Genomic DNA, 25059 nt, shown 5'->3' on the forward strand with positions numbered 1-25059 from the left:
TAAATGTGTCTACTGGAATTTTTTTTTTTTTTTGCTGTCAAACAGTTTCTTATAAGAACATTTGAGAAAACTGTGTTTTGACAGGAGGGGGGAAAGAAAACATACTAGATTCGTGCGGGACACCTCCCTGGAACGCCCCGGCGCTGGGTGAAGGGGAAAGATAAAGATCCCGGATGGAGAGAAGAAGGGACAAGGTGTGCTCTCCAAGTTTTAACAGAGCGCAGCCTCATCTGCTCGGTCCTGTTTCCACAATCACCGCGGCTGAACGCATCGAGAGAAAGGACGTCCGTGGGCAGCCAGCGGGACGCGGACAGTCTGAGGGGTGGCTGAGGGCAAGGCGGCGCTGCCTGCTGCCACAGACATTCCGGGTTACGTGAGAAACGAATGCAGTGGAGGAACCTGGGTGGAGGGCAGATGGAAACTCCGGACCACACCTCTGCAAATTTTTCATAAATCTAAAATAATCCCCAAATAAAAGATTTTCAGAAATACAGAGGATTTCTGATCACATATCTAAGTTTTATCAAAACTAGTCAGAAAGTCAGCCACCGGCAATAAGAACACCTTTTAGAAAGTGGTATCATAGCCCTGGCCAGTTTGGCTCAGCGGTTAGAGCTTCGGCCCGCAGACCAGAGAGGCCCGGGGTTCGGTCCCCACTAGAGGCATGTACCTTGGTTGCAGTTTGTCACCGGCCCCGGTTGGGGTCGTGTGGGTGGCAATGTTTCTCTCTCTTTCTCTTCCTCTCTCCCTCCCGCTCTATCTGAAGACAAATGCAAAAACATCCTTGGGTGAGGATTAAAAAAAAAAAGTGTTATCATAAAAGTATCAGGTTAAAGCCACCTGTGATTTCAAAGGCTAAGTATAACAATTTTGGAAGAAGAAATCAAATGTTTCTCGCCATCTACAAATGGAGATATATATAAAAACATGCATGAGAGCTAACAGGCATTTGGAAAACATGATGTCATCAGGAAAATGATTTTTAAAGCTAAAAGCAGTTTTATTAATCATCAGGCATGTTATTCAATAGAGTGATATAAGCGATAAACTTAGCTTCCACAGTGTAACTAATCTCTAGTAAAATTAGCTCAACCTAAATCCACACCAAATGTGTTTTCTCCTCAGAGTAAGATGTCAGTGTTGGGAAACAACATCTGCACAATGAATGTAGCTCAGACTCGAGCAAAATTCTTCACTACGCCTTGTGTGCACACGTATCACTGGTGTCTCTTGTGTCCAAATTTCCATCTTTATAAGGACACCAGTCAGAGTTTATTGGGGCTTACCCTAAAGGTCCTATTTTATTTTATTTGTTTAGCACTCACAGAGGAAATACCTTGTGAGGACGCAGTAAGAAGACAGCTCGCTGCACGCCAAGCAGGGAGGCCTCAGGAGAAACCATACCTGCCAATACGTTGGTCTTGGACTTCTAGCCTCCAGAATTGTGAGGAAACACATTTCTGTTGTTCAGGCGCGTGTGCGCACGTGTACTCATGTACGTGTACACACACACACACACACACACACACACACACACATTCACTCCATACAGGGCTTTAATCAACAAACCTTCCCACCTGGCTTCATTATACATGATTAAATAAGGACAACTTTTCCAAAGGATTTCAGAAATATCTTTCTTAACTTTTTTCTTCTTCTTCTTTTTGGAGATGTTTGATAGATTTAAAACAAGTCTTCAGATATTTTGAGCACACAATTCTTAAATTCCAGCCTGGTCTACTGGATTCAGAGAGATTGGTGTAGTTTTCCTAGTCAGTGGTCCTTGATCCTAGCTACGTATCAGCATCCTGTGGGCAGCTTTTTAAAAATTAGAGTTGCCAGGACATCACCCCAAACTCCCAAACCATCACCTCAGGGCTGGGTCTAGACATCCCCATTTGTGAAGCGTTCAGTGCCTCTGATGTGCAGCCAGGGTTGCAAACCACCTGTTTTCATGCCACCGATGGAGGGGCTGCTATGAAAAGGAGGCTTCTTGAATAGAAGCCTTGCAAATACTCTCCTTGGTTAAATGAAACCAAAAGAAATTGAGTCCAAAGACAACGCCAATTTCACTTTTATATAAAAAATTCAGGTATAAAACAAAATTGACCCAAAAAAACCATAAAACAGATACGTACTTATTATTACAGAGTCTGACCAAAAGATTCGAAAATCACTGGTCAAAAAGAAAATCAATCAATGGGGCAATACCTGAAAAGCCTTATATAAGCTAGGATGTTTTTTAAGCTGGAAAACCCCACTTAAGGAAGCTAGTTCCTGCAAATACCACCCCTGGCCAAAGAGATGAGAACCTTCTAGAGCAAGCTCTCTTCTTCTGTGTAACTCCCACAATGCCTAACACAGCTCCATGTAAAAAGAAACACATTAATATTTGTTCAACTACCTAACTTTATTGTTGCCGTTATATTCTAACCTGTAGTCTCCACTGTTCACGTGGAATACAATAAACAAAATGCGTATGAATTAACTACTTGCTACAAACTATGAATTACTAGTAGGTGACATCCTTTGCAAGGCTATTTCTAAAAAATCCCATGAGGACACAGGACGCATTTTTCAATGGGTTTGGCTATGAATCTCAAGATCAGTGGTGTAACTCTAGAGCTTCACAGTTTACATTAAAAATTCTCTTGGAGTTAGGGATCCAAATATGACCCAGTACCAGGCACATGTATCCAGTGCCCCGCTGACACACACCCCACCCTGGCCTTCCCAATCTTCTCCGACTAATACTTATCACCTGGACATTCTCCCCCGGTACGTTCCAGGAAGCCAGTCAGCCCCTGGCCAGCCAGCACTCCTCAGACACCCCTCCCTCAGTGTGGCCTCTTACTCTATCTGAACATGGAACTACTAAGGCTACTTTTTCTGCGTTTCACTTCATTTGTATATCATCTTCTGGTCCTTACCCACTTCTGACCTGCTAAGAAATACGACATGCCTGTTCATACACTCACGCATGTCTGTATCTCACTGCATGGGAACTTGTGTCCCCAACACACACGTGCAGTGTGGCCAGTAGACACTAAGGGGATACAAACGTGAATAAAATATCATCCCAGTCCTTTAGTGGCTTACAGTCCAGTAAGACACTAAACTGCAATTTAAGTGACAAGCATTATTGGAAAGCTTGTAAAATGTAAACAGTCTGGTATTTAAATGTGCCCTTTGACACAGATAAGCATTTTCTCCCTCAAAGATGTTTAAGGGAAGAAGGTACAATGTTGGTGGTTGTATACATTGGTACATCTCCCCCCACCCCAGCTTTGCTGAGGTGTAATTGACAAATAAATAGTAAGACATTTAAACTATTTTTGTATTTTATAGCAGCTATAAAAAAAATTCATAAAGGAGGGACGTCTGTAATACTTTCAACAATAAAAAAATCAAAATCAGCAGACACTTCAAACAAAGCAAACACAATTCTACACCTCTGTGGAAAGACACGAAGTCCCAGTGGTGAGGTGGGTAGCAAGACGAAAGTGGCCCTTCAGTGTTTATTCTACTTAATTCTTTCAAGCCGTTTACATGCCTTGACTCCATATCCCTCCTCAACAAGGACCCGCTGGAAATGACAACCTCCCACATCACACTACCTGGACCTCTACCCGTTCTACTTTTTTCCATTATTCCTACTCCACTGTAACAAACCACATAATTTATGTACTTATGAAGGCTATTAAATATTCTGTATCCTCATTAGAATGTAAGCTTCACAAGGACAGGAATTTCATTCTGTTTTTCTACCTGATGTATCCCCAAAGCCTACTAAAACAGTGGGCATAGTAGGGTGTGTGTGTGTGTGCGCGCGCACGTGTACATATCTATATATACATCTATACATGTATATTTGTTAAATAATTACATATTCAACAATTTTAATTCCCTTTGTAATAGGTGAATAAAATACTTTCTGCTTTGCTCACAAAGAGTGATTTGGGGTGGTTGGCAAGCCAGGGGATTACTTTAATGAAAAGCTCAAGGACACAGGAACCATCATTGTTGCTGCTCTTGACACAGCTCGAGATACTGAAATGCCGCCTTCCATAAAAACTGCCCGAGAAGCTGTGCAACAGCAGGTGGGCTGGTTATTCCTAGAATTTGTGAGAGTGTTTATATTCAGACACATGCATCCTTTCACAGAAACAAGGAATCTATGTACATGCTTCTTCAACTGTAAATCAGTATAGGAACAGACATATGCCCCTGGAAATCAAAGGAGTCTAGATATAGTCAAGGGCCTAAGCCTTTCAAACCCCACTCAAGAAGGTCAACAGTAATACGTGATCACCTAAAAACATGCTATACATTACTCTTTGCTGTCTACGCAGAAAATACTCTTGTATATTCCAAAAAGATACTGTTATTATCCCAATAACACATCAGTCAGAGCAATTTTGACAAATGCAGTGAGATTCTGTCACATTAAAATTAACAAATCCTCAGTCTGAACTGGTAAGGATTCAGTGACTGTTATCCAATGAGGATATCCTCTAGTGAACCAATGACGAATGCTTTTTGGGTCTATGGTGCTACCTGAATCTTGTTGTTTGCTCTATTTCTTAGTGGAACTGACAATTTTAGTTAGAGATCCTCTTAGGTATTGATGGAAAACGCTGACTCTCTACTTTAGCTAAAACAGGAAGGTGGACAAGGAGAGGGCAGAGTTCATGATACCCGGTGAAGATCATTCTAAATGCCCAGCACCTGTGTGTAGCCAGTGTGTCCTACTACAGGGTTCATCACCATGTTACTAACTCACGGGATCACTCCCTTGATGGGATAAGCTTATATTTCATGTGTAAAATGAAAAGATAAATTCCTAAGACAGAAGGAAACAGGATCTGAAAAACAGTACCCACAGGAGGCAGGCAGACTGAGAAACCCCTTAGGAAGGCCTGTCACCATGGCGTGAGGATGGCAGAACACAGTGGGCGGGACAACAGGGGAAGGCATGGCTTGCTGCTCTGATGCTGTTTTCACAGAAGGTCCGGCTGGCTATAGCCACTTTAAGCAGAATAAGATTTATTCCATTTAATCAAAAGTAAATGTATGCTAATTTTTTAAAAGTTGGGGTGGACTCATTTATAACCCAAAGTCTTCTGTGTCCTTAGTGACGATTTATCAAGGTACACATTAATTAACAGGTCTGTAAAATATTTGGACCATTTAAATATGCTCAAATTCCCTCTAGGAGAAATAACAAGTCTTTTGAACTACAGTCGTCATTAGTCACTAAGATAATTAACCAGATGGAGGAAGTAAAGTTAATCAAAGATGACCAGGTCTCAAAGGGAAGCTGATAAAAGAGTATTCCTTGCCTACTTAGTTACCCAGGAGATTTAAAAATCAAGATTAACAGATTCAACCTAGAGTTGCTAACCATTTTAATATCTTACCTTACTGAAAACTAGAAATCTAAAGAAACTTTTTCCTGTATGCCTACTGTGTTTTCTAAATGACAGGAATACCAAGAATTAGAATTAATTATGTTACTAGCCTGTACTAAGGACCCCACTGAGTGCTTTATGTAGATTTCACCAATTCTCAGGGCAACTTTATAAACACGGTGATTATCCCCATTTGACAGAGGAGGAAACTGAGGCTGAGAGAGTAAAGTAACCTGCCCCAATTTATACAACTCAAAAGTAACTCAGACAGAATCAGGACCTGCAAGGACTATGTCCATTTTCTTTTTTTTTCTACTACTGCATAAGAACAGTATTTTGAAGTCTCTTTCTCAAATGGATCAAACTCTGATACTGCAGGGGGTGGGAGGGAGGGGAAATGAAGTGGCAGAAGTTTTTTAAATCAATAAATAACCACCACTCACCTCTGGATTTTCTTCTTTTACTCTTCGTGACTGCAAAGCAAACATGCATCCATTAATACACACACACAAAAAACGACAAAAATGAAGTTTACACAGGTAAGCCGGTCATCGCCATCAATGCCATGTACCTTTTCCTGAGAAAAAGCTGCTTTCCCTTCCTCACTCTTTTCATCCATCTCGTCGTCACTCCACTCCCAGTCACCGTCTTCGGTTTTGTGAAGGTGACCGCTCGATCCAGGAACTCTTCTCACCTGAATAAGAAAAAGCCACCACTTCTTCACTAGTCGAATGTGAACAGTGCTCCCTGGTGTTGCTACTCGGGTTACTAAGCATACACCTACCCTGGAAATATCCCAAGTGGTCATAAATCCAGGGATCAGCGGCAGTTAATACCCAGACACACTGTACGGCCTCCGGACCCCCACACTCATCCACTTTCCAAAGACACTGTGTTTCCGAAATGCTTTAAACACGCAGAACAAAATGTTTTGGAAGAATAGCACGCGCATCAGCCATTAAGGATCAAGTTCATCTTTAGCTTTGCTTCAGTTAACATTTTATTAACTACTATACATAAAAGGCTATATGGTGGGCTTCAACATTGCCTAAGGAAATGCATACAAGCAACAGACTGCTGACCAAGGGTAGGCAGGGACCCAGAGAGCTGAATGCAGCTGCTGGACTAGAGGCCAGCTCTCTAAAACCTAGGTCAGAAAAGCAAATATACCCCTCTGTTGACACCTTGTTCTTCCTTAGAACCTGACATCATGCGTGTTTTCCCGAGATTCTGCTCAACCTCCTTGAGCAAAACAGAACAGCCTCAGACTATTCTTAATACGCCTTGTATCACACTTTGAGACTGCTAGGAATGCAGAAAGACAAGAAGCAGCCATACCAGATAATCTAAAGAGATTAAAATAATTCTTCTGCAATTCTTTTTTTTTTTTTTAACTAAGGTAGAGATGGAATCTATGGGGCATGCTTTCCAAACATCTCTGTGGTTGAAAAAGCAAAACTTTTAAAAGGACAGGCTGACTGAGAGAATGATGAACTTCTGACCAAAGTCATGTGCCTTAAAAAAAAAAAAGACTGAGACATAATTAAACACAGCAATGCAGCAGATGAACATGATGTGACTATAACAGCCAGTGATCCACTGATTCAAAGACATTTCAAGTAGAAAGGGAGCTTGGAGACTGTCTAGTTCAACCCCATATTTTACAGATAAGACGAAGGCCCAGGAAGGGGTCCAAGACCACAATTCTAAGGGCAAAATGAAGACAAGAATAAAAGCCTTCAGACTCCCTTTCAAATGTGAGTCTTCTTATGCCATCACATGATACTATGAAAAAAGAAAGCTGTCTAAAAATGTTCCCTGAAGACTTTGAATGTGAAGAATGGCTATTTTCCATAATAGAAACTTCTTAGTTATATCAGCGGAGCGTCACTAATCCCAAGGGAAACACCCCAGTCTTATATGCAAAGTAAGCAGTGAGGAAAGTCCCATCAGCAAGGCATAAGCAATGCAGGCTCAGGTGGGTCTGATTTAAGGCACAGCCACGTGGAACCTGTAAAAGTCGGCCTGACCACTTGTCTAGAAGGTTTGAGCTCCAACACAGAAAGTTAAAAAAAAAAAAAGAAGTTAAAAAGCAAGTAAGAAGTTCTTATTATAATTGCAAACAATTATGCTCAATTTAAAAAGAAAAAAAAGAGCTTTTTCTCCACACCAAAAACTTTTTTTAACTAATTCTTCTTCGAAACACTTAGTACTTAGTAAAACCCCTTCTGTGGGTGGCATAAGTTCTTTTTTTCCGATTGCATGTTGAGTCACTGAAAAGACCTATTCAAATGATAGTGATTTTAATGGTGCTTATAGATGCTGGCAAAGTATGGTAAAAAAAATGCTGAAATGCACTTCAGAATCTTCAGAACAGATTGTCCACTTTAAAGCTACACAGAAATGGAGAAGAGAAGAGGAAATAATTTTCTGTTGACTTATACAATAAAATTAGTTATTTTTTTTAACAACACTAATCATGACAGCAACATAGAGGAAAATCTGTTAATGACTACATTTAAAAGACTTTAAAGCCACACCTATCACAAAACAAAAGAACTGAAAAGTGAGAAAGCAAATTAACTGAACAGTGAGAAAACAAATAAAATTCTGTTTTAGACACAGAGCAAAGCTACTTTTACTGAATTGGTACTCCCAAGCATGGAAATGAACTGGGATTCTTTAAGTACTCATCTAGAAGATTATACTAAGGAAATCTCGCTCTTACTGAACATACACAAAGATAGTTCAGCCTCACAGCCTGAAATTTAGTTTATGCTCCTTTTCCTTTCCCTCTGTTTATAAGATCGATCAGTTTCATTTCTTCAAGCAGCTCCAACTACAAACAATAAAATGACCGTCTTCTATTTCTCTGTTATTTTAGAACTTGGCTGTCTCCCTCTTGGCTTTATTTGCTGGGAGACAGAAAGACAAAGCAAAATGTCTAGGGTTATAGGCTCGAGCACGGAAAGAAATGGTGGAACGGACCTTTATGTAATAAACACTAGTTGTCAAATAACTGTAGAAATTAAGACAGAACATTCAAAAATATGTCACATAAAATACTGGTATAACAATAGCGAGGATAAGAACACAAGTTTGTTCATTAAGAATGTCCTCTCGCCTTGGCTGGTTTGGCTCAGCGGTTAAGAGTGTTGGTTGGCCTGCGGTCCAGAGAGTCCGGGGTCAGTTCCGCTAGGGGCACGAACCAAAAAAAAAAAAAAGAATGTCCTCTCAGTTTTCTGGACGGGAAAACACTTGCACAATTTGACACCCAGGCCTCATTATGTATTTATGTGGCACTGACCTCCCCTGAAGAGACAGGAAAGCAATTTTACAAAGTTACATCCTTGCAGGGCACTCTGCTTGCTGGTAGGGAGGACAGGAAACAAATTCTATATTCTCGAACCAAGGCAACTAAGTTTCACAATAGTTTAACAAGTGGAGTTATTTAGGGATTGAAGACTATTCTACAGAATAAAACTTCAAAGCAGCTGTGTAAACGCCGTTCTTCTCCCCAGGCCCTAGGAGGAGAATGGAGGTTTTCACCCTCAGATCCCCTGCGTCATCCCTACATTGCTCATTATTCTAGGAAATGATTTACTCAGTAAAACCAAGAAACAGGTGGTAGAAGGACATTTTTTTTCTCTACTGCAGGTTTAAAAATATAATCCACTGATTCTCAGAGAAAGGAGCTCAATTTAAATGCTGGCTAGAGATATTCATAAACCCACAAACTCCTCGGGCTGCTGCTGGCAATAGTGAGGTTAGAAAAGTTTTACCTGCAATAACATTTATTCCCAAGACTGGGAATAAAACACAACTGAACAGTTCTATTTATATCTGCAACAGCATCTTCAGGAAAATCCACTAAGGAAAGGAACTGAGGTCCTGCTTCTCTTAAGAAAAGAAGTCAGGCTCAGACAGACAGACAGGAACCCCTGGCTCGCTGGCTGGTGGCCCAGGGGTCAGAGGTCAGAGGCAAGGTGGAGCAGCCAGAGGGGGAAGGGCAGCAGCCAGGCAGTCACCAGAGCGGTCTGACCAGTCTTCCCAGGGGTTCCCCCTCAGAACAGGAACTTCCTGCCCCTGACCCCCACCCCCAACAGGAAGGAGGATATGAACGAAAATGTGAGCGCGCTGCCTCTGCAGGTTGCATGTTAGAAATGGAAGTGTTTCTCTCATACATTCTAAAAAAAGAATAAGTGTGATTTCTTTGTTGTTGAATGATTTCACTGCTGCTCCCAGGAAGACGGAAAACAAAGATATACTGACCCAAATTTAGGACATCTGTCCCACTGCATGCCACACCCCCTCCCAGGCAGCTGCCAGCAGCTTGTGCTGTCACTTTACCATCTCCCTGGAGGTGGGATTTTGGCTTCTTGGAATGACTGTCCCTGTCCCTGGGAACTCCACACCCTAGTCCCCCATGTTAGGCAGACGGCATGGCTGACTGCGCCCGAGCCCGAGTGCCGCAGGAAGCCCACCCCTCATGTGTGCCCACCGAGGACGGGCTGGACACAGCAGCAAACGCCACCCGGTAGCTTTTCTCCTACCCCGCATTCTACTGACCGGAAGTATAAAACATGTTTCTAATCAATGCTGTTTGCAATGTCCTTGAGGCACTACCAAGTAATGTTCCCTAAGTCATCAAATATTTAAAAATAAATGCAGACCCAGTAAGGTTTCAGCAGTAAACATTTTACTGTCACATATCTTATCTTACACTCTGACGCTGCCCCACGACCACCACCTCTGAGGCACCTCCATCCACACCTTCGGCCTGGCCTCACCGTGCTCGGCAGCCCTGGGTCTTCTCCTGCCGCTTCTATGGGCTCCTGCTGGCTTTGCCCGTCATACAGGATCTGGAGCTCCCAGCTGACTCTCCCGATGCTGCACGTACTAGGACCCACGCCCATGCTGCATTCCTGAACAAGAGGCCAGCAGCCCGGTGCCCTTACAGATGGCCTTGGCCATGCCTACTGTGGGGATTAGTACTGCTACAACCCTGCCACTCCAAGGGTAGTGACACCACCAGCTGGGAGCTCCTTAGAAATGCTGAGTGGTGGGCCCCACCCACCCCAAACCCACTAAATTCAAATCTTCCTTTTAGCAAGATCCCCAGGTGACTCACAGCTCACGCAGGTGTGAGAAACAGATTTTTCGCCCACAGTTAGCCTATGCCTCTCCCCAGCCCAAAATGCCAGCAGCTGACAATGTAACAGGAGTTAACCACACTTTGAGTACTTTTGTTACCCACTTTTCAGAGGGGAAACTGAGGCGTGGCTCCTACCTGCTTACATTCATACAGCTAGGAGAGAGGTGCTAGGAGACTGACCCCAACTCTCCATCTCTCGACCCCGCCTCTGTTAGTCACAGGAGCGCCCCCATCTCACCCAGCCCCGATCACCCTGAATAACTTCACATGCTGCCCTGAGAGCAGCCACTTATAGCCAATCCTATTCCCAGTCAGCTTCCTCACGGTCTCCTCACTCTTAGCCTCTTTCCCTCCTGGGTAAGGAAACCGGATTCCTTTTCCTTTAAAGACCAACGCCTCTGGCTGTGCTCCTCATTTATCTACTCATTTATTCCTTCAAGGCACTGACAGTCAGGCCCTCTCCTCTGCATCCAGCGTAACATAAGCATGCTTCATTCTCTCCTGTACTTCTGTTCTCAAAAGGGGGTGGCGGGGGAGCAGATGGTGCTTCTTCCTTAGCAGTCACGGTCACTCCCCTTTCACTGTCAACATTTTTCTAAAGATCCTCCCTGACTGCTGCCCTCACTTCCTCAGCCCATCCTCCTGCTCATGCAACATGTTATCTGTCCCCCGTAGGCCACCAAAACTCTCTCTCTCGTTCCAAGGATGTAATGACTTTGCAATTGTCTGGTTCAATGCTCCTTTCTGGTTGCCACAGTGCTATCTTGTAGACACAGCTGAATCCCCTTCTTTTACTCCACTGCTCTCTCCAAACCTGTGTTCACAACGTCTCTCCTCCTCCTCCCCTCTCCCGCTGTTCTTGGTTCTTGGTCTCCACCACACACCTGGCTGCTCAGGCCTCCTGTGGCCCGCGCACCAGGCGCCGGCCACGCCCTCTCCCCGGCCACGCCCTCTCCGCGCTCCTTTAAGCTGAGGACTTTAGGAACTCGTGGTCTTGTTTTCCAAATGTTCTTGTGGATATGAGCACCTGATGAATTTCTAGCTCGCCATCTCCCACCCATCCGTAAGGCTCCCATCCCAGCCTCCTCCTGCCGCTTCTCCAGCTGTTGTCTATCACAACACCCCCTGCTGCAGCTGCCTCACACTGGCTCAGGAAAGCCCACTGTCAACATTTCAGAAAGTCTGCCCGACAGCTGACTTCACATTCGTCACTTAAAACTGGCCAGAGCAGGAGTGTTCGTTAACACAATGAAATGAGAAAATGCCGCACCCTGGCCCTCACTGCTGGGGTGCCAGTTTCCAGGGTTCACCAGGACCACTGCTGATAGAACTCAGCTCATGGAAACTCTAAAGTCCGACAGGCACATTTAACATGAATTTAGTAGTTATTCCAGGGAATAACAACTTTACTTTACAGTGGCAAATGCCTCAATTTTATTGTACAAGCCTCTCAAATTTCACTTTTAAAAGCAACACACTAACTGATTTTTATGTAGCAAACACATACCAATATAAGTACTGGGGGTGGGGACTATACTAATATTACTCAAATTGATACACATGGCTGAGCAGTTCTTATAAAAGCATCATGAAGAAACACAGTGCTATATAATTTTGATGAAGTGAAAAGGGTGTCCCTCTGAAAAACTGTTAGATGATGCGAAAATCGGCTCTATGATGATCGATGCCAAAACTTTAAGTCAAGAGCCTAAAAAATATTGCTTCATACAAACTAAGAAAAAAAAAACTAATGTATTTCAAAATAAAAATGTTTTGCATGTATGTTATTTAAATTATATAGGATTATACTAATAAATTATAAGTACATATTTTATTTCATCTATGTTCCCAAATGTTCATATGTTCAAACTGACCAGAAAACTTTTTTCTAACCTTTAGGTTTGAAAAGTATCACATTATTTTAAAGTTATCTCTATAATAAGGAATGTAAGATATATTTTTGCAAACAGGATAAAAATTTTTGCACCTGATAATTTTTCTGCAAAATGGAAATACAGATCCTTGGCACTTAAAGCATGAAATTAGGCTCTCAGACTTCCTGTAAATAGTAATAATAGGTTGAATGATAAACATAAATGTCATTGGAAAATTATTCACTTTGTTTATAACAATTTGAAACCTTGATTACTTGATAGACTCTTTTGAGAAGTAAAATGTAAAAGATGAAGAACTACAATGTCTAGTTGACATTGCTGTTTGTGCCTTTTAATCCCAGAGGAACAAAAGTAAATAAATGTATTATTTCTACTAAACATTTCTACACACACACACACACACACACACCCCGGGTGGGGCAAAAATAAGTTTACAGCTCTTCATACAGAAAATAATAAAATAATCAATACATAACAATACAAGAATAAACTCTGTTTCACATACAACTATAAACCACTTTTGCCCCACCCTGTTTATATGGTTGTAAATTGTTTGTCTGTAGCATTCACTAGATATTGGCTTAACATGGCACATAGTTCCTATAAATTGTTTTAATCACAAAGCACTTAAAATTAAAGTCCAGCCCAGCCAGTGTCGCTCAGTGGTTGAGCATCGACCCATGCACCAAGAGGTCACCGGTTTGATTCCCCATCAGGGCACATGCCCAGGTTGTGGGCTCAAACCCCAGTGTGGGGCATGCAGGAGACGGCCAATTGATGTTCTCTCTTATTGATGTTTCTCTCTCTCTCTCTCTCTCTCTTCTTTCTCTCTCTCTAAAATCAATAAAGAAAAAATATTTTTAAAAAATTAAATTAAATTAAAGCCCACTTTGGGTTAAAAAAATAACACCCTCCTAAACTTTCCCACCTGTCATTTTGGCAAAAGGCGCCGTCATATAAAGTCCTTAACATGATGCCTGGCACATAATAAACACTAAGACATGACAGGTGCTGTTATCATAATACATTTCATCTTCCTCACAACCCAAATCTATCTATCACACGTTGGATTCAGCACATTTTACCTCCTCAGCTTCCGCTGTGCTGGGTCACATCCCCTTCAGTGCTGATCTTGCCTCCCCGATTCAAACAATCTGCTCATCAACCTTCTGACCTCTAATCTCTTGCCTACTTCACCCTTCATTCTGCCACTAGTCACATGTTAGTTAGCACTTTCTCAAAAACAAAACAACAAACCAACAAGAGTTCACCACTGCCTACAGAATGAGTCCAGACTCCTTAATATTCAGGTCTCTCCACCCCCTAGCTTCAGATTACCTTTTCAAGACTTATTTCCCACCATATCCCTTTAGATACCTCACAATCCAGTATGCACAAATTACTTACTTCCACCACTGTACCTTTTTACATATGAATTACAGACACACCTTGACCTGATCTGCCCCTTCCACATTTGCTACTTATCTCTTTTCTCCTAACTGAAGAGGCTTTTGCCGTTCTCCCAATGGGCATTTCGCCTGCACTTTATAGCACTCTATTCCGTATTAGTTAACAAACGACACAGTGATCTGTAAACTCCTTCAGGGTAGAGAGCTAGCCTTAGCCTTTCTAAAAAATCAATCACCTACTCATTCATTCACTCAACAAAGTTTTATTTAATACCTACCCTGATGACAAGTTCTAAAGAAAAGGCAGATAAAATAAAAGCCTACACCTTGGAATAGGTCACAATCCAGAGAAGTGAACAGAAATTTATGCTAATAATTTCAATAAAATGTAAATGCTACAAGGGACACACGAATGCTGCGGAACATCTGTCCATCTGCGGAGGACAGCATGGAGGCTGGCTGTGGACAGACAGGGAGAGCTCACCAGGCAGAGAAAACGGAGGAGCTATTCCAGCCCGAGGAAAGCAAGAGCTTACTGAGTTCTCACTCATGAACTGGCTGGGTCACAAGGTGCTGGAGTCTGGGGGTCGGGTCAAGGAAACAACTGTGAATAAGTCTGGAAAAGCTGTGTGAAGAACCGGTACAACAAGAATGGCAAATTCATTCCTGGCTGGTGCGGCTCAGTTGGTTGGAGTGTCATCCCGTGCACTGTGCACTCAAGGGTCACGGGTTCAATTCCCGGTCACAGCACATACCCAGGTTGTGGGGTTTGTTCCCTGTTGGGGGCACATGTGGGAGGCAACCAATGGATGTTTCTCTCTCAAACAGATGTTTCTCTCTCTCTCTGAATAACAAAAAAGTGAGGAGGGGGGAAGAAGAGCAAGTGTAAAGGACTACGGACCAGGCAGGAAATGGAAAGCTGAGCCAGTGAAGGCTGGAGGACCTGAAAGGACCTGCCCCCGGGCCAGCCCAGCACCAGCTGGAACTGCCACAGGAAGGCAGCCCGGTGCTGCCAGATCTCCTGTCTTCCAGGGCAGTGCGTAAGCCGGGCTTTGATGTGAATGGTCTTGATTTTCTTTAATGTTAACAAGTATGTCGAGTTTAAAAAAAAATTTCCTCTGCACAGCCTAAGAGATGACACGTCTGTGGGTTTGTACCTTCTGCTGTACACCAAGTCAGAGGGCTTGGAACTCAGACGGTGGAAAAACACAGAAAGAAGGTGACCGTATTTGGAGTTCTGAAAGCAGAGCTGAGCATGGACTGGGGCTGGAGGGTGACAAATGCCAGAGAGAAAACAGGACTGTTCATTGTTCCAGTGACTATGACATGTACCCAATCGCCCCAAATGATCACAGAAGCCGGGCAGTCACGTGCTCCCGGAGGCTTCACCCTGGCACACGGGCAACAGCTCCACAGACAGCCAACGCCAGAGAACCCCGGGTCAGGACAAGCCCTTCCCCAATTCCTGCCGCACAAAATCAGTGCGAGATCATGGAAGGACTGTAGTTTTAAGAAGGTCGTCAGTGCAGGCTTAAAGGAAAGTGAGGAGACTGTGATTGGACGCTGGCTAGGGGACAAGAGGAGCCTCTGTGCAGTGGCAGTGTGGCCACACCGGTACGTATGGGAGAGTGGGGAACTCAGTGATGGAGCGGCAGAGGTTTCCAGGCGAATCCTGAGGGTGACACCTGCTTGCTGCCTGAGATACAATGTGAGCAGGGAGGGAAGAGCTGAAGGGCCACTGTTAAGTATAAAACCGTTTCTCATTCTCAGCCTCTCCAGATGTCAAGCAATTCTCAAATCAAGAGCCGGCTTCGGAGCAGGGACCAAATCCGGGACCCGTGCAGGCTTCAGAACGCTTTCAGGCGCTGCCTCCCAGACACTTTCCACGTGACTTAAGGCCACGTGAGCGTCTCACGAGCTTCCCTGGCCGAGTCCACATTACATTACAAAGCTTCTACGAGTCTTAAGGGCGCTGTCCCTCAGCAGTGTCACAGGGAGCCCAAAGTGGACAAAGTGTCTTGGGGTCGTGGCTCGTGTCTAATGGCGTGGACCCCGCAAGATTCACAGGAAACCCGCAAATATTTAGATATCTGTGCTATGAAATTTCCGCCAGGTTAGACTAAGAGAAACAGAGAAGCCTCCAGAGCCCCAAAGGTTTACGGGCAGGAAGTGAGATGAGCTGGCTACCCAGCTGCAAACACTCTCTCCTGCTTATGAAACAGGATGACACAGAGCAGAACCGAGAGCTCGGAGACTGGAAGGGAGGGCACGGAGGACAGCGGCACGGGGACTGACAACCAGGACGCGGCCGGAACCCAGGTGCCACGGACCTGCGTGCTCCATTTCCCCTCGCTGGGGCAGGCCTTCAGGGTGCCTGTCTTCCTCTTGTGCTTTGGGTGGGTACCGGGCAGATCCCTGAGAAGATCACTCAAGAAGCTACACCCGCCCTGGCCTGTTTGGCTCAGCGGTTGGAGCGTCAGCCTGCGGTCTGGAGAGACCTGGGTTCGGTTCCCGCTAAGGGCACGTACCTCGGTTGCAGTTTGTCCCCGGCCCTGGTTGGTCGTGCGGGTGGCAGCCACTCGATGTGTCCCTTCACATCGATGTTTCTCTCTCTCTCTCTCTCTTCCTCTCTCTCCCTCCCGCTCTAAAAAAAAAAAAAAAAAAAAAAAAAAAGAAGCTACACCCAAGGAACTGGTTCTGAGGGACCACATATGTGCCCAGACCTGATCTAGGTGGCAGGTCCCTCAATCTAAAGCCATAATGAATGGGCTGAGACCTCTGGAGGGTCTTGAAAGCGTATGGGTATACTTTGCACAAGAGAGAGAGGTGAATTATTGTGGCCAGATGGTGGACTGTGGCAGAGTCTTTTTTCCAAAGAGGCCCATAACCGTGTCTCTTGTCCCATGTGTTCCAGAATTTTACTACTCCAACATCAAAAGATGGAGTCCGGCAACCTGTCCATTAATCTCGGTAGGTGTGTGACTCACCTCTGACCAACAGAACTAAGCAATGCGCCTACCGAGGCCCGAACAGGAAGACGATGCCACCCCCACTTGCTAGCTGAATACTTACAATTGATGCCTTCAGCCACCATGAAGTGGCTTGTCTGCTTCGAGGCCTCCAAGCTGTCAGGCAGCCCGACTGGGTAGGCCCCGAAAAGAGAAGGGCCTGACCACCTGACTGCAGCTGCGTGAGGCCGGAAGCCTGCCCGCCCAAGGCTCTCCCGAAACCCTGACCCACAGAAACTTAACAAAATGACTCGTGACCTTCAGCTGCTAAATTTAGGTTGATTGGTTACACAGCAACAGATCACCAAAATAAAGACGGTCAGGAGCTGATCTACTGAATTTCATTTTCACTTTTGCATATTTAGTAATTCTTTGAAAATTAGTCAGTCCTATTTGATACCCTTTACCACAAAAGACCACAGACTTGGCCATGCTTGGCTTCTTGGTCCGTGCACTCAGATTTTAATTTATACTTACAATTTTTTCCATCTGACCATGTTATTACTCATTAAAAACCAAGAAAAAAAATGTCCATTTCTATTAATCACAGATAAGCGGCTACAGCTAAATCTTAGACCTTTTTGCCCGTAATTTGTATTAACATTTTTTTTTGGGACCTCTTGGAATTCAATGCTTATCTAGTTCTGCCAAAACGTGGCATCTCCTTTTTCTCGAATGTAGAAGGATAAAGGAGAATATTAAAATGTTCTATAGGCAATTAGAAAAAATTTGGAGAAACAAAGACTTCTGTAATTCAATAATAACAATTCGAAACACTGGGCCAGCTCAGCGAAGGACTCACTTGCGGCAACTTCCTTATAATACTTGAGCATTTTCTAATGTGAAAAGAATCAAATTTGATAAATGCTGCTCTTCAGATGATGATAATGGGATTTTGTAATTTAAAAAATCCAACATGAAAGCGCAATGTCTCAAGAGAGAATGTTCTGGAAGCTGTTCTGAAGAAGCAGCACGAAACACAGAGAAGCAATTAGATTCCTTATTCTGTTTTAATCCTATCAAGCCTCCAATGTGGCATTTCCCCAAGTGAGGGTGACAATGAACAATCACAACAGCCAGGAGCCAAGAACGCGGCATCCAATTTTGCAACTATTGTCTCTGAGAACTGAAGCTCCTGCTGGAACGGGGGCCAGGCTGATCTGTAACTTCAGCTAATAAAGAAAACAATGGGAACGTTCTGTCCTGGGTAGACAAATAACACAAACGAGATAGCACACTTCACGAAAAACCAAAGGGGAAAAAAGGAAAAATACATGTTTGGCACTGAAGCAGAGTCAAAGCTGCTCTGGATACAGCAGTAAACTGCAAAGTTAACGTAACTGCAGAAGAAGGAGGGGTGGGGAAGAGAGCAGCCAGCCGACTGAACGCAACTCCAGGCTGGCCACAGACCTGACCGCGGGAACCCCAACTCCAACGAGAACGGGGGAACGCGGGCGGCGGTCAGCCGGTGTCAGCCTGGCAGTGCTATGGCCCCCCGTTATTCAACCAAACAGGAACCAGGGCGTTGCTGTGAAGGCATTTAGCAGGTATGACTCGAGTCCATTATGGACTTGGAACAGGGAAATTATCCTTGATAATCTCGGTGGGCCCAGTTCCACAGTTGAAAGGCTTTCAACAGCTGAGCGGAGGCTTCTCTGAAGAAGAAATTCCACCTGCGGACGACAGCTGCAGCTGTGCCCTGGAGTTCAGCTGCCCTTCCTGAAGGCCTGCTTTCTGGATTCCAGACTTGCCGAGCCTTCCCCCATAACACATGAGCCTGTTCCTTGCAAAAAAAATGTTTTCTACAGCTCCTACTAGTCTGTTTCTCTAGCTATAGTGTGACACACACACAAACACACACACACAGTTTCTCTAGCTGTAGCATGACTGACACACACACACAGTTTCTCTAGCTGTAGCATGACTGACACACACACACACAGTTTCTCTAGCTGTAGCATGACTGACACACACACACACACACAGTTTCTCTAGCTGTAGCATGACTGACACACACACACAGTTTCTCTAGCTGTAGCATGACTGACACACACACACACAGTTTCTCTAGCTGTAGCATGACTGACACACACACACAGTTTCTCTAGCTGTAGCATGACTGACACACACACACACACACACAGTTTCTCTAGCTGTAGCATGACTGACACACACCACCACCACCACCACCCCCCACGTGGCCTCACTATTGGTTCTGATAAACAGATGGCAAATGAGCAAGCAGAGCAGTACCAGAAACAGCATCCACTGGTGTTTGCTAATGGAATATGTTAATGTCCCCAAATGAAATATAAAGAGAGGTGAACAGAAAGGACAATAAAATAAAAAAATAACTAAGATGATATGAACTACCATAACTTAATACAAACCGTATTCTTGCCTTGTAAAAACACCCAACATAAAGATTAGGGGTACTGGTTAAATGTCATTCTGTTAACTCTGAGTAAGGTAATCAACACCAGCACCTTGGAAAACATTCTGGCAAGAACTAACTCTGCACAGGGAATAATGACCCATGAAAGATACCCAAATGCACTGACTTCTGTAGAATGAAAACTACATCCAAGTTCTACAACTCTTACATAGAATGTGCTACAGAAAATATTTGTAATATAATTTCACTAAGATATCTGATTTTTAAAACATACACATTTACACATTTTATTTCTTTTTTGGTTTTTAAACATTTTAGAATAATCTTTAGATGTCAGTACCGAGGAGTTCCTTCGTAAAAAGTATGACTAACTGCCCTAAAGACACATTTTAGCTTTTCTCAGCTTACTGTTCCCAGTTAAATGTCAGCAGAAGGTTTTCTGGAAAAAGTAGGTCCCTACATACCAGATTTCCAGGATGCTCCCCATGACCAAGAGCCAAGTCTTATCTCCTTGAGATACACACATGCCTCTTCACTATGAAAAAGAAGTCACAGAAAGCAGTTGCTATGCCTGTTGGCTAGCAGCAGAGCCTCACAGTTTCTCAAGGTTCATCAGGTGTGAGGCTGAAATGGAGGCATGTTTCATCTTTCTGGTTACAAGATACAGCATCCATATTATGGAAAAGTATGCAGCCAATAACAAATACCAAACAGATCATCAGAATGGAAACAGCCAGGAGAGAACAGAACATTCATCAGTAGAAAAGAAGGGAGGTACACATATATTTCTAGGCACATCTGCACATGCACAGAGCATTTCTGGAAGAATTTATAGGACTCGGTGATGGTGTCTGGGCTGAGAGGGGGAACTTAAGGAACCACAATAGGTAACACCCCTCTCCCCCTCCCTAGTTCTGAACTAATTTAGACATAAGACCAGTAAGTATAGAGGGGTCAAAATGTCACCGTTAGTCTTTATAAAGGTGATACTTGAGGACGTGGCTTACATGTTGAGCCAGCGACCTCTCTTGATGAACTGACCCTGGGATTTAGACGAGACTTACCTCCCAGGTCCCCAGCAAGAATAACCACCGGCACTTTCCTCCCTCAGCAGGCGGGGCCACAGTGACCCCTCTGTTTGAGCAGGCTGACTCCAGGAGAGGGAGGGGAGGGCTGGGCCACTGGGCCCGATTTCTTGCTCCAAACTCACCAATCAGATAAGCCACAGGGCGGACAGAAGCCAAGGATGTTTTGTTCAAGGAACATTGGCAGCGGGGAAGAAACGGTCCCTCTGCTTCTTCACCTAGTATATCCCTTTGCATCATTTGAATTTTCATCATGATTATGTATTATGCTGTCAGTCAAAACCCAAGGATTTAAAAATTAAAGACATACCTCTTTTAAGAAATTCGGACACCATGGTAGTGTATAAAACAAAGTAAAAGTAACCACTTCCTACTTCTAAAAAATGTTCAGAGATTATGACTTTTACTAGAGGGGAAGGAGTGATGGAAAGATGAGCTGTCTAACAAATTTCCAAGAACTACAAATGCAAAGTCTTCAAAAACCTTGACAACACAATGGAATCAAAACAAGACTATCAACTCATGTTCACCATCTTTTATTACAATAAATGTGATCATTTAGGATTTCCAAAAAAATTTTTAATCCTCATCCGAGGGTATATGTTTATTGACATTTTTAGATAGCGAGAGTGAGAGAGAGAAACACTGATGTGAAAGAGAAACATCCATCAGTTGCCTCTTATCAGCACCCTAACCGGGGATCAAACCAGCAACCTAGGTATATGCCCTGAGCAGGAGTCAAACCCACAACGTTTTGGTGCATAAGACAATGTTCCAACTGACTGACCCACCAGGCCAGGGCTCCAACATTTTTAATATCTGATTTTTATGCAATGAATTCTGGAATGAACTCATTATAATAAACTATTGGACCAGTCAATGAAACTATCATCAAATTTTGAAATGTAATGGTAACAGTTCATGTTTATTAGTGCTCTGCCCTCATATTTCTCTTAGCTAGGGAGATGAGTTTGTGTTCTTCTAAATTATGTCTACAGAATAATGGGTTCTGTTGTTTTCGTTAATCTGGAATTGCTACAAACTAAGAAAATTTGAAGCCGGAAAAGCACATGCTCTGGGGGTAAGATGCAGTTGAATCTATTCTGAGTCCTTGTATTTGGAGTACCTTGTATTTGGTAAGCACCAAGTATAAATGTGGTAAGTGAATCAATAACATTTTTCTGCTGCCACTCTCCCCCACCCCCCAAAACAGCTTTGCCAAAGGAAAACCTGGCACCAGGAGGGAACTTCTCCCCATCCTCCTCCCACCATTTCCCCTTGGAGAAGGGCATCCAGGGCTGGAGACACAGCATCACCGAGTTACTGAAGGGATGTCAGGGGAAAGGCAAGTTACGACCCTATTACTTCCTGAAACCCTTTTAGATCCTACTCATCTTCCCCAGATCCAGAACATAATAGAAATCTGCTGCCGTGAACAAAACCTTGGTCTGAACCAGCACCCCATACAGACTACTAGCGCATAGATGCTTAAGAAATGTTAGTTGATCAAATGAGTGAATAAGAGGCTAAAACACACAGGCACAGGATTGTTCTGGGCCAGGATATCTCAACCTGCAACTCAAAGGTATTTTATCATGTCCTCTGGAAACCACTACCTTCTGCCGTCATGGACGAGGTCTCTGCGGTGATGAGTACAGGGCAGCCAAGGGAGGGCTTAATGTATTCCACCTGCCCAAAGCAAGCAGCAGTCACTGTCAAAAAAAACTCTGGGTGTCAAGAAAGGCCTAATTCTAAACGCCAAGTGACAGCAAAGATGACGATCCAAGTGGATGGGCCCCTGTGCCTCTGAGAGGACACAGAACATCCCACTGTGCTGGGAATGACTCGAAGAAGCAAACAGATCTGCGTGGGTCTGCTGAAACCACGTTCCCTTGGTAAGCGACTCACTTCACTATCCTGCTGTCTGCGGAACCTTCAGATGGGAGTTTAGTTAGGGGAAAAACAAACAAACACCCACACAGCACTGACTTGCACTTTGGCTTGAGAGAGTGAAGGATTTGATCCCGGCACAAGTCTGAATTAAGAAGAGCCCATGACTACATCCCAAGGTCTACATGTGGAAACATGCCTCGGATTTCAATTTCTACTCCTTCCCATTCCATCTGTCTACACAGATCACCGCACTCAAGCCCCATGTCTCACTCGCTCAAAAGTCTTAAAAATATGAGGAGACAAGGAATCCCCTGCGTGGTCGTTTCTACTGGAGACTCGAGCCTCCGAGGAGGGCGAGCTAGGCACTGCCCAGACCTCTGCCCAAGTCCGGGGGCACAGCATCCTGATCTCAGAAACGCATTCTAGCTGTGCTGCCCTTCTCCTTGGTTTCTGGGTCGGAAAGGCAGAAGGATGGTCACCCCACCCACAGGACACATCAACAACAGCGCACAAACAGACCTTCAACTCCCTCCTGTTCTTGCCTACATTTCAGTCCATTCCCGTTTGTTAAAGCTTTTTTAAATGAAACTGATGAATTCATCATAGGTTCCTATAAGGTGAGAACAGTGTAATGAACGTTATTCACCCACCTCAACCATTATCAACATTTTGCCACGGAGATTCCATTGTCACACCCAAACTCTTCTTCCTTCCGTGTTTGTGAAGGAAATCTTAGACATCGTACCATTTTGCCCGTAAACACTTCAACACTCGTCTCCAACAGATAAGAGCATTTTAGAACATGTGCATGATATCATTTTCACAAACACCAGAATCACCAGTAACTCCTTGGGGGATTTAATGTCGGCCTATGTTCAATCTTGTCCCACGATCTCAAAAATGTCATCTCGTTTACTTATTCAAAACAGGATCTAAAGAAGACCCACACATGGTTCACGCTTAAATCTATAACCATTTTTTACTAAGATCTCTCTAAGAAGGTGGCCACCATGCCACTTGAGCAAACTCTGACTTAGACGTTGCTTTTTTCAATGAAAAGGATGGTGTAAGAGCATCACTGTTCTCCTGCTGCTCACAAGCAACGCCACCTCCACGGGGAGAACATTCACGTCCTTCTCATCGCCGGGAAAATTAATTCTCGGGAATGAAGGGCAGAGGCCGTGAGGAAGGCTCCGATGTAAAAATGCCCTGGACAGGAGTTTTATTTCTGGGGCAGTGTTTCAACTGTGCTTCAGTTCAATGCCAAAAAAGGCCATACATTCTATTTCGGTGAGTTCACTGAGCACCAAAAAGAGATGGCCAGAGCGGCAAAATGAAATACTCTTGAAAAACTATATATTCGAATTCACATCTTTCCAAACAAAGACAGTCTCTCTCCAACCACTGATTTTAAAAAGAAAACAAAATAACATACTTGTATATTTTCATTGGGTGATTTTTTTTTTTTTTTGAAGGAAACTCAGAGTCCTTGGTAGGGGGTGGAGGAAAGCCAAGAGTCAACACATAATGAGTTTCACAAGTAATCCAAGTCTCGCTGTGGGATATGATCCTCTTCTAAGGATCTAATCCTCTCATCACATCTGCTGATCAGCAGTAAAGATAAGTATATTTGAGCACCATCACCTTCTTTTTCTGTCTAATCCCAATAAAAAATAAAAGCCCAATGGCTAACTTACAGATAGAAGGCACCCAGAAAATACAAATGACGGATGATTAGTTCTTGAGTTGCGAGGTTGTGTGTACGGTGGGGGCGGGGGGCCCGCACTCCCAGAACATCCTTTGCACTCACTCATCTCCTCCGTTATCACTCCGGGGCTGAGGACGTCCACGTTTCTCTCTTCACGCCACGCCCTCCCGGGACCTGCAGACATGTAACTCATCTCCCCGACACCCCCATTTGGGATGAGGCGTCCCGCAAACCCGACACATTCAAAACCTTCAGCACCTTCCCCTGTAAATGTTTCTCCCTACCTTCCAAACAGTTTCTGCAGAAAGCAGGACGCCACCCTCAGCTTTTCCCAAATTTCCCAGCCCCATGAAAAGCTTTCAAAACTTAGGCCACATCAACTCTGCGTCCTAAATCTCTTCTACCTGTTCCCTGCCTGCTCTACCCGAAGCCCCCGTCACTCCTTACCTGGACTCAACACCAGCCTATGAACCTGGCTGCGGCTCCCAGTCTTGCCTCTCTAAACCCTCCACACCGCCGCAAGGTGGTCCTTACGAAGGCAAACTGGCTCACTGCTCATTTCTGCTTAGCTTTCAGGGAAAACAAACACACGAAAATAAGGAAACCTCAACCCCTCATCAAGAGACATGACATTTTCTCCTCTGGCTCCTGCCCACTCCTATAGCCTCACCTGTGAATGTCTCCTCTCTGCCTCAACCAGACACACAACTGTTCTTCCAGCACATTCCCTAGGACTTGCTCATGCTGGTCCCCCCACTTGAGATAAGCTTCCTTGCCTCTGGCGAAAGGAGACTGCCTCATGTCCTCCCAGGGTAACTAGAGCACTGTGTCCTCGGTGAAGTCCTTGTCCACCTCCCCCTCCGCCCCGTCTACAAGCCCAGCTCTCTGGACGTCATGTCATCGTAGCATGTATCCCGATGCTGGGCTGCCGCTTCCTGACCAAGTCCTCCCCTCGTCTGTGGGCCAATGCCCCTGAGTCAGCCCTGGTCAAATCTGTGCTGTCAACTTTCATCCTTCTCTGCGGTTACGTACAGAATGAGGCCCGGTCTTATCTCTGCAGCCCTGGCGCATCCTGGGACTTGAACATGGAGACTAGGTGT

At 44.3% G+C, this 25059-nt stretch overlaps 1 protein-coding gene across 4 annotated transcripts in view; it reads right to left on the reverse strand.

Moving 5' to 3' along the window:
• Nucleotides 1–25059, reverse strand: part of STK39 (serine/threonine kinase 39) — a 291825-nt gene that overhangs the window by 116615 nt on the left and 150151 nt on the right. For all 4 annotated transcript variants that reach the window (XM_036253502.1, XM_036253503.1, XM_036253505.1 and 1 more), the window contains exons 11-12: nucleotides 5983–6105; nucleotides 5855–5884 (exon numbers count right to left, since the gene is read on the reverse strand). In XM_036253502.1, the coding sequence (XP_036109395.1) occupies nucleotides 5855–5884; nucleotides 5983–6105 (153 nt within the window). The remainder of the gene's footprint in view (nucleotides 1–5854; nucleotides 5885–5982; nucleotides 6106–25059) is intronic.

Source organism: Molossus molossus, unplaced genomic scaffold, assembly GCF_014108415.1.
Source record: "Molossus molossus isolate mMolMol1 unplaced genomic scaffold, mMolMol1.p scaffold_m16_p_11, whole genome shotgun sequence".
Taxonomy (NCBI): domain Eukaryota; kingdom Metazoa; phylum Chordata; class Mammalia; order Chiroptera; family Molossidae; genus Molossus; species Molossus molossus.